Source organism: Lygodium microphyllum, chromosome 29 (genome assembly GCF_053477565.2).
Source record: "Lygodium microphyllum isolate KBCC chromosome 29, Lygodium_microphyllum_v1.1.10, whole genome shotgun sequence".
NCBI lineage: Eukaryota > Viridiplantae > Streptophyta > Polypodiopsida > Schizaeales > Lygodiaceae > Lygodium > Lygodium microphyllum.
In genome coordinates this window covers 56,637,501-56,647,357 of record NC_141163.1, presented here as the reverse complement: position 1 = coordinate 56,647,357, position 9,857 = coordinate 56,637,501, and the positions used below count along the sequence as shown (strand labels likewise).

Below are 9,857 nucleotides of genomic sequence, written 5' to 3'. Positions count from 1 at the left end.
AACCACACTAACCCTAACCACAGAACCTCACGCCCCAGGCCTAGGATAGAGAGATAGCGCTACAAAAATAGATGAACATTCAAGTCACGATGGGTGCCCAAAGCCTTGTTGCACATCGAGGGCTACTACAAAGGTAACAATTGGATTTGGTTGCCCAAGACTACGAGTGGTAGGTGTGTCCCTCGATCTAGTCCCTCCAACCCATCTCCACAAAATAATAAGCTAGCCAAGAATGAGAAACCAATTGAGTAAAAAAACACTAAATCCATAGAATCTCAAAGATTCTATTGACCAAAACCAAAACCAACTGCCCCTAGACCACCAACTCCACCTGATACTCCCAGTGTCCCAACTGCTCCATGAGCAGAAAACAATGCATCACTTGAGCCCCAAGACCAACCCACCATAGAAGTGTTCGCTAAATGCCCTACTGACCTCACAGAGCAAGCATCAATTCCTAAGTTATCTAGTCCAGCCAAAAACCCAACCTCCTAAAGGCCTTTGACCCTCCTATAAGCATAGATCTATCCTTGCCTTGGCCTCAAACCTAGCCACGAATATGGGGGATGACCTCATCACCTATATCAGATGCTTGGGCGGCACATTCACCATGCTAGCTAGGAGCTATGAATGACTAGACTTAGGCCTCCTCAATGAGACATTAGCAATGGAAGTATGCTCCTTGCCATGCACTTGGAAGGAATATAAGTTCGTGTTTATCAAGATTCTCAAGGTAGCCAAGGAATCAATCACCAATGAGATCTCTTGAGAGGAATCTCGCAAATAACAAATGATTACATCAAATAGCAGGAGCAAAGTCTCTGCAACAAGCCAGGAGCTAGAAGAGCTGACGAAGCTAGCCAACTCTGACTCTTCATTTTTGCCAAAATGGTATGCTCTCTGTCTCCAATGGGAGCAAGAGGATTGCCAAATTATGACCGACGCCAAGCAGATATACACAATCAAAACAACTGAGTACGACCCTACCTATGTGGCTCCTACCTCGTTCAGAATTTTGTCTATCACACGAAAATGACCTTTAGAGGAATATATCATGGCCCATCCCTATTTGGGTTGACTCTTGACTAACTGAGAAAGAACTACACGTTGCCAGCAAGATGAACTCTAGATACTTCCTAACGGATGTCCTAACTAACATTATACATGTAGGCATTACACCTCATGATATGGACTATCACGCCCACTTGGAGTATAATCCAAACTTCTATGATTGGCTCATAACGAAGTAAAACATAGCAAGCATGCGCTTAATGCCCTTAACCCTTCATTCTCCAATCCTAGGAAGGATTTTCATCATTCCTAGGGGAGAGGGGGTAAGATGGAAAAGAAAACATGACTTGAACTTCACAGCTTCAAATTAAAAAAAAGGTTCAAAAGCAAAAAAGGACAAATAAATGGGAACTTGTACTTGAAGAAAAGCTTTTATGGAATTCGTGCTTGGAATGTGTGGATTGCTTAAAGTATAAAAAGTTTACATCCTTTATTGGGATATCACACCATTCCATACTGTTTGTTCTTAAACTTTATTTTTCCTTTTGCAAAAGGTACTCTCAAATGAGCTAATTGTAAACTATTGTGCCATAATAGGAACTCAAGATGGTAGGCCAACTCCCATTCTCAGAGAAAGAGCACAATAAGTACCAATTGGCCACTAAAATGTAAGTCTACAAACCAGCTAAAGTATCATAGCATTAACAAATTGAGAGAGCTAGTGAACAAGGAATGGAGAAGGTTGGCCAAAAAATCGACCATGGTAGATTCACAGAATTTCTAAGAGCTTTCAATGTAAGAAGGAACATTGGCATGGTGACCATCAGGCAAGGCAAAACCTTTAGAAAGGTGGAAGTTGCCCTTAATCCATAAATTGTGGAGAAGGCACTGGGACTAGCAGAGAAGCCGAAAAAGAGGCCAAAAATGGATGTGTATGGGATGCTGGGGATGGACAAAAAGAACGTTTATACTAAATGATGGAATCAGCCTAATTGATATTTCGGACCCCACCATTCACCTGCAGGCTAAAATAGTCCACACGCTTTTCTCAAGCCAGAGATATAATATTCTCATAAACAAAATATGCATACCATTGCTGGAAAGTCTTGTAGCCAATGCCTCAGACGAGGTAAATTGGAATGGCTATGCCTAGAAGACAATACATGCATCGACAAAGGTACTAGCCACAACACCAACGGTTGTAGAAGGAGTCTTTGGCTACCACAACGAAGTCTGAGAGGAAAAAACCTGCCTCCAAGGCTTCAACTGTAGGCTTTGGAGAAGTATTAATTTCCATCATTCAGGCAACTCTGGAGGAGGCGGAAAGAGAAGTAGCAGAGGAGACCCTTGAGCCATCACCAATCACAGAGGAGCATCGCTCTTCCACCCTAGCAAGCTCGACCATCTCACTTTCAGCTGGAGAATAGGGGAAGATGAAGTCCATAAGGAACAATAGGACAACACGGAGAGAGTTGCTAATGAAAAGGAGAATAACCAACCATCTCAAAAAGTAAGAAGCCTCAAGCAAGAGGACAATTAGTGAGAGTAGCAAGGCTCAAAATTGTCGAGCCGAGGGGAGAGGAAAAAGATCACTCTCAAAATCCCCATAAGAAGAACTCGATCGAGCTCCAAGGAAAACAAAGAGTTGCAAAGGGTGGAGGAATCGAAGAGACTAGAAGAAGAGCTTAGGAAAATGCAAGAAAAGGAGAAAGAATGACTAAGGCAATAGGAGGAGGAGGAGGAGATTGCTCTAGCAAAAACTAAATCAAAGATTTTGCCTATAATATGGCCCATTCTGAGAGTAAATGCCTCTTAGCGAAAAGCAAAGTGGTTTTTGTCAAGACAGGAATGCTGGAGCAACAACACACGTTCTTGAGCACAACATTGAATGTCACATAGTGGAGAGGAGAAGAGATATCGGAATAACTAAGAAGAAAACTAGAGCTAACAAGGAGGGCATTGCAATATGGACTCCATGCCACGACACCCAAGCCTAGCACCACCGACTTGGGAGTAGAGAAGCAGCGTGCTCACCTAATCTCAACTGGCTTAACCACACAAGAACTCTCCTTACTACGGCTTGGGGAGCTAGAACAACAAATGCAGCCACCTCAACATGAGTCATTAGAGCTAGTTCAAGAAGAAAGGCCTGATTCTCAAACACATCATTAAGAGAAAGAATGAGTGCAGGAATCAAGCCCCCCTCTATAGCCACAAGTACAATCAGAAGAGTAAAGGGCTACATGTCAAGCCATGCATTCCTTGGCAAATCTCTTAGGCCCCCTCGAAATGTAACTACTGAAGAGCATCATGATTATGTCTAGAGTGCACCCTCCTAATGTATCTCAAAAAATAAAAAATGAAAGAAAAATAAAAGAGAAAACAAAGAAAAGATCCACACACAACAAAAGAAAAAGAACAATGAGCTTTTCCTTGTAATATCAGAGTGCCACAAACACTGCACCTATAGGGGTTCTCAAGTTAGATGTGTCTGGTGGCGTTCGTCAGCCGAGCTCCATGCTTAACCCCCTAGCCCTCCCTATCCCCCCACTTCACACTTAGGACACATCAAGGGCAGGACACACCTAGGGAGTTTGCACTTGCCTATGGGTAGACATGTCTCCCTAAGTCACACCACAATATCTCCCATGTATACAAACTTGGTCCTCAAGTGTGGGACAACACCACAAGCTTCCCTAAGGTTTGACCCAACTCCTAGTTTCACTAGCACGGACACCCTGCACTGCACGATGAGGTAGAAACCCCCAGAGTGGTACACTTCTTTTGCCTTTTTCAAGTACACTCAACAACAAACTGTGATCAACCACCAACATTGGAGGCCCCCATTGCCCACTCAAATCTATCCTTGACCTCCGCAATCTCTCATCCAATTTTGTTATGTTTTTTCTCCTTGTCCAATCTCCACAAAGCCCCATCATCGACCCACATGGAAACCCTTCAATTACTCAAGCTCTCATCAACAAGTGCCCGTAAGTGCCATGGGGCTAGCACTGCACTAGGAGGGGGGTAATGTTAACCCTAGTGACCCCAGTGCAAAGAAAGCAAAAAGAAATTTTAAAAAGATGCAGGGCAAAGCGAAAAAAGGTGGCTGGACTGAAGAAATAGGAGGAAAAGAGGCCAAAAGCGCAAAGACAACCTTAAAAATTCAGGGCGAGTACAAAAGCACACCCTAAATTTTGTAAGAGAGCACCAGGCTCCCTTTTGTGCAATTTGTAAATGTAGACACGCATGGGTGAAGGCACAATGCAAATAGGAAGGAAAGAGGACAAGAGGACCTGTGCTAAAGTGGCCAGGTATATAAAAAAAGGATGGGTGCCCAAAGGGGATTAGGGTTATGTATAAAAAGGCAAAAAGTGAATGTAGAAGCTTATTCTTGTGTGTAGCCAAAACGAGCTGTCTTTTTTTTTTCTTCTTCTTCTTGCTTACTTGAGCTTGTGCTTGAGAGAGGGAGTGTGAGGGAGTGAGTGTGTGAGGGACCGTGGTGGGAGAAGCTCTCCATCTTCTCCTCTCTTCTTTTTCCCTTCTCTTCTCTTCTCTTGTCTCACGTGTGGCAATGGAGTATGGAGCTTGGAGCTTGATGATCAAGCTTGCTTGAGCTTGCACCTTGGATTATGGAGCTACCAAAGTGATTGAGCGAGGAGGCAACTCGATCAAGCATGGAGCTAAGCTCACTACACTCGTAGATGTGAGAGCGTGTACAATTATGTGAGAGGTAGCCATTGCACTTGGCTTGAAATGCTTGAAGCAATAAGTGATCCGTGGGTCTTAGTGGTTGAGTGAGAAGCTCCCATTCCAGTGGATAGGTGCTTACTTTGTAAATGAGGTAGTTGTTGGTGCCAATCATAATACAGGGTGCATGGGTTATCGAGGTTGCGCACCACACGTTCTAGCATGGGTTACTCAATGCCTTGAGATGCACACACTACTCTCCACCGTTGATCCCTTGACTTTGCAAACCTCTCCTATGTTCTAAGAACCCTTTCTCGCATCATAGGGTATAGTTTGCCCTTAACTGGTAAGGTTTTTAGATTCACACATGAGGTTGATAGCATCCTCCCCCATCATGAGAACAGAGCCTTTGGTTTCTGGCTATGCCAAAATAGGCAAAATTTGCCTCAATCGTTCCAGTAGAACTAGCTACAAAATGTTTTTATTATACTCATAATTTTCCATCAACTTTATCTATGGCTAAAAGTGCAAGTCAACACGCCAAAATAACTCACATAGTGTATTGGGGATGAACATACAAGCAAAGTCGATGGCTCGAATTTGCCAACTTGACATAGTATACGTGCGAAAGGCTTCTAAGATAGTGACGAGGATGGCAAGGCCTCTAGGTTTCAGTTAATATTTCACGAATTCACTCATCCGGATAAGAGGAAGAAAAAGGGCAAAAAGAACGTTATTGACAAACTGCCGACACTTTAATCCGATGTGGCGAGCCAGCAGGGCGACACGTGGCATGCAGCGGGCCAGTGTCCCTAGGGAATGTCGAGGAGATTCATGGGGCCGAAAGAAAGCGCAACACAATATAATATTATGTGTGATGGGGAGCCGTTGGAAGGGAGGATCTGGGCCGCAGGCAGGGCGGATCGGACGGCCAAGGCGGGCCGACTGTTACCGATGGGTTTTGTATCCGTTGAAGGGAGAGCTTTTTACGACCCTTTTTCTTCTGCGGGATGCGAAGCTTCATTACACGGAAACGACGACGACGACGACGGAGAAGAAGAAGAAGAAGCAGCAGTAGCGGTAGCCGTTTCACCTGCTTGAGAAATAGTAGATAGTTTCACAAGCTAGCTTCCCTCTCCCGTCTCTCCATCGACTTTTGTTGCACAAGCAGACAATACTTGAGAACCAGAAGCCGAAGCTTGAGAAGAAGAAGAAGAAGCTGAAAGAAGAAGAGTACACACAGGAAGCTCAGGTAAAAGAACAAGACAGCAAAGAAGAAGAAGCAGCCGTTTCACGAGCTCCTTCTCCTATCCCTTCTTTCCAACTACTTTTCGTTGCATCCCGTTGCCATGAGTCATGCCTTCCTGCAACTATCCGGCTTCTCACGAAATGCTGGCTCTCTCTCTTCTCCGAATGCAATCGTCAATCGGTTCCCTACTGTAGTTCTGGCTCAGCTCTCCTCTCTTCTAATGCACTCGTGATTGTATTCATTGATACATTTTGTGTGAGAAAAGATTTTGCGGCATCAGTTCCATCAAGAAAAAATCACGTATCATTATAAGCTCTCTCTCCCTTTACCGGATCGAAAATGTATGACGCCGGGGTAAGTGATGTATGCCTTTTTCTGCTACATAGCCGCGGTCGATCGCTTACTTAACCAATTGGAACAACCGCAGAATTTCAATCGGTTTTGGTATATTTTGGCAGCTTCGAGCATCTGTTCGGGATGAGAACAAGAGGCCGGAAGCGCAGATGCTATTGAACAAAGGTAATTGAGCTCCTTGTGCGTCAGATTCCTCTCCTTGGCGCACGCTTGCTTATAGTATGGTTCTGCCACAGGAGTATCCATGGCCAATTCCAAGGTGTCACTCGCTCAGGTCAACAACAACCGCAGAGCATTAGGAGATATCGGAAACCTGGTCGGAGCACTCTCTGCTCGATGTATAGTGAGCAAAGATGGCGTGCAACAGCAAGAAGAGTAAGTTCTGATCTCTTTCTCATTTGCGTCTTAATCCTTCCCTGGTTTCTTTTGAGCTTGCATTTGTAATTAATCGCTCTTTTATCCCTCAGAAATCCACCGAAGCCTGTTGCTGATCGTAAAGCTCGCATAGATCGTCCCATCACAAGGTTTCATCCTTGGACTTGATTCATCGGTTTTGGTCACGGTTCAAAGCAATTGATTTTGAAATCTCATGTGCAGGAAATTTGGAGCCAATTTGTCAAACAGCATACAAGTTCCATCTCAATCCCTTCTGCAAGTAAGGCAGCATAACTCCTCTTCGGGAACTTTCTGACTGATTTGCCCCGACTGTGCTAACGTAGAATATGCTCACCGAGCGATGTGCTTATGGTTGCTTGCGATTTAAGCAGCCCCAGCAAGCAGCAGCACTCGGTGTTAATGAAGCTGCACAAGTGGATGCTCTTGTTCCATGGAGAACGAAGCAGAGAAGAACAATGGCACAGCAGGCGGCTGGCCAAACTGTCCGGACAGCCGTTCAGCACACGGCTGAGAGCACAGCCTTGCCACCCCCCTTGGGTCAACCCAGAACAAGGGTTGCTTCAAATCGCGGTGCTGTTGCCCTTCTCAACAAGAAGCAAACCCTCACTGCGATTCTAACAGCAAGAAGTGAGGTTAGTATCAAGTCCTTGTGAATCTGGGTGGATAACAGGCATGAGCTTGCATACAAGTATGCAGACCTACTGATCGATGACCGTAACAGATTTTCAATGTATTTGTGATGACTTAAGCTAAATCACGTGCAGGCTGCCTGTGGAGGGTTTGAAGTAGAAATGGAGGAAGCCGAAGATATGTTGCCCAACATTGACGAGGGTGATGAGGGCAACCAGTTAGCTGTTGTTGATTATGTGGAAGATATTTACTGTTTTTATCGTAAAGAAGAGGTATTTAAATATCCTAGTTTTGCGATTTCGAGCTGTCTCCGACTGCCTTACATGTTGCAGTTACTTATCTTACATTGTTATCATCATGGCAGATTCATAGTTGTGTCGCACCTGATTACATGTCTCGCCAAGTGGACATAAATGAGAAGATGAGATCAATTCTGATCGACTGGTTGATTGAAGTAGGTGTTTTGATAACCTCTTGACTTGGCACACTGAAGTACTTACACATACAACAGAGAATTTAAGAAAGTGCATTACTTACACGTTTGCTGATTTTGGGTATTAGCATGAATCAAGGGTTGAGCGTACACATAATACATGCAATAGAGAATATAAGAAAGTGAATACTTACACGTTTGCTAGTTGTTGGAATTAGCATTCAAGAGATGACAAGGAACAATTGTAGGGATAACAAGAAACGTTTAAAATCTTGAGGCTCTGCTATGCATGCAGGTACATCTGAAATTCAAGCTGATGCCTGAAACACTTTTCCTGACAATGAACCTTATTGATCGGTACTTAGCCTGTCAAAGCGTGCTGAGAAAGAACCTACAACTTGTAGGTGTCACAGCCATGTTGCTGGCTTCGAAGTACGAAGAGATATGGTCTCCTGAAGTCCGGGATTTTGTATTTATTACTGACAGTGCCTACACTGATCAGCAGGTGCTTGAAATGGTATGGTATGCATTCACTTGATTATTGGTTACTCCTGCTATGTGCTTCTTATGGCCAATTTTATATCAGGACAAGCTGAACTTTAACCTGTTGCTCACTGTCTTATTAGGAAAAGAGCATGCTTAACAAGCTCAAATTTAACCTGACGGTGCCCACACCCTACGTGTTCCTGGTGCGGTTTTTGAAAGCAGCTGGGGCTGATACGCAGGTGAGTGAAAACACCTTCACAGCCATCTGTATGTGCTGTTTTCCGAGTTTTTTAAGTTAACTGCTCTTAAATCACTTTGTGTTGGTATACAGGTGGAGATGATGGCTTTCTTCCTTACTGAGCTTTGTCTGACGGAGTACAATATGATAAAATACTCCCCTTCTTTGCTTGCTGCTGCTGCTGTCTACACTGCACTACAGACTCTTAAGCGATTTCCCAGCTGGAACACAGTTCTGCAGCGTCATTCAGGCTACATGGAAATGCATCTTAGGTCTGTGTTTTAACAATTTCAAATGTTTTGACTAGAATGTGTGTGTACCAGAATTAGTTTTCAGATTGTCACAGAAGAAGCCTTGAAAGATTTTGGATTCTTGAATAAGCTTCTGAACTGCTTGAAGCCGCAACAGCCAGTGTCATTACCTCTGACATTGTTCTGTGTTCGTCTGACAGAGATTGTGCCAGTAAGATGGTTAACTTTCATCGGATGGCTAAGGATGGGAATTTGAAAGTGGTCTATAGGAAGTACTCAAGCCCAGATTTCAAGTCTGTGGCTTCTCTTGAGCCTGCAGCTTTTTCATGAGATGAGAAGCTCTCTGATTCTACAGCTTTTTCCACGGTCTGAGAAAGATGCACATCAACCCTTGCAAGCTACGTCGCCCAGTTATTGTCTCTCCAAGTTCGCCGGGTTGCATTTCTTGTGCCCGCGGTTGTCCTTGATTGAGCGAGAAGTACAAGTTTTGAAGCTTAGTTCCCGTGGACTATATACAGTAGCACGATTTCATGTGCTGCGTTTTATATTCTTTGTCGTCTCATAAAATCGATGAGGGAAAACCTCCATTCAATTTACAGGATTGCTATACTTGTACAATAGCATCGAAAAGACAAATAAGAGAAAGTTGACTTTTTGAAATTGTTTTATATGCTCAATCTGACGCTGACTGTGTAGTCCATTGTAGTCCATGGCTTCTTAATTGGAGTAGGTACCCAAAAATATGACAAACCATCTCATACTTGAAACTTTGGCCTTGAGTATATGATAGTGGCATTCATTCATGATAATGACGCTTGCCAGATCGGCTTCAATTAGTGACGTTCAAGCTAAGTACGTGGCTGCATTGGTTGCAGAGGACCTAGGTGAGGAAGGTATGCGGAATATACTAATTGCAGTCTTAGTATGTATTTTGTGTTCCAGAACAACCAATGTAGGAGGGATTTTCAAGATGGTTCTAAAGGCTTTTCTTGGCGTGGTTACTTCAAAGTCTGAAATAAATTCTGTTCTGGGGTCGATAGTCGCTACAAACGAAATCTGGTTTTTGGTCGGCAGGAAGCACTTGGAAAAACCCCTTAATGTGTTTGCGCCATCCACACA

At 43.9% G+C, this 9,857-nt stretch overlaps 1 protein-coding gene across 2 annotated transcripts; it reads left to right on the top strand.

The window, feature by feature from the left end:
* The first annotated feature begins 5,725 nt into the window (after positions 1–5,725).
* Positions 5,726–9,529, top strand: LOC148010667 (G2/mitotic-specific cyclin S13-7-like). Of its 2 annotated transcripts, none has more exons than XM_087671884.1 (12): positions 5,726–6,304; positions 6,409–6,469; positions 6,541–6,679; positions 6,772–6,828; positions 6,902–6,959; positions 7,069–7,332; positions 7,465–7,602; positions 7,695–7,784; positions 8,059–8,280; positions 8,390–8,488; positions 8,581–8,759; positions 8,939–9,529. In XM_087671884.1, exons 1-12 carry the CDS (start codon positions 6,290–6,292, stop codon positions 9,066–9,068), a joined length of 1,452 nt encoding a protein of 483 aa, XP_087528010.1. In that variant the 5' UTR covers positions 5,726–6,289; the 3' UTR covers positions 9,069–9,529. The 2 variants fall into 2 exon arrangements, with proteins under 2 accessions (XP_087528010.1, XP_087528011.1); XM_087671885.1 differs by having other exon boundaries at positions 7,072–7,332; positions 8,939–9,527.
* The last annotated feature ends 328 nt before the right edge of the window (positions 9,530–9,857 follow it).

What these genes read in the sequence shown, in the direction of transcription:
- LOC148010667 (XM_087671884.1), top strand. An exon ending in CATCTCAATCCCTTCTGCAA is followed by an intron (nt 6,960 to 7,068) that starts GTAAGGCAGCAT and finishes TTGCGATTTAAG; the next exon opens with CAGCCCCAGCAAGCAGCAGC. An exon ending in TGATCGACTGGTTGATTGAA is followed by an intron (nt 7,785 to 8,058) that starts GTAGGTGTTTTG and finishes CTATGCATGCAG; the next exon opens with GTACATCTGAAATTCAAGCT.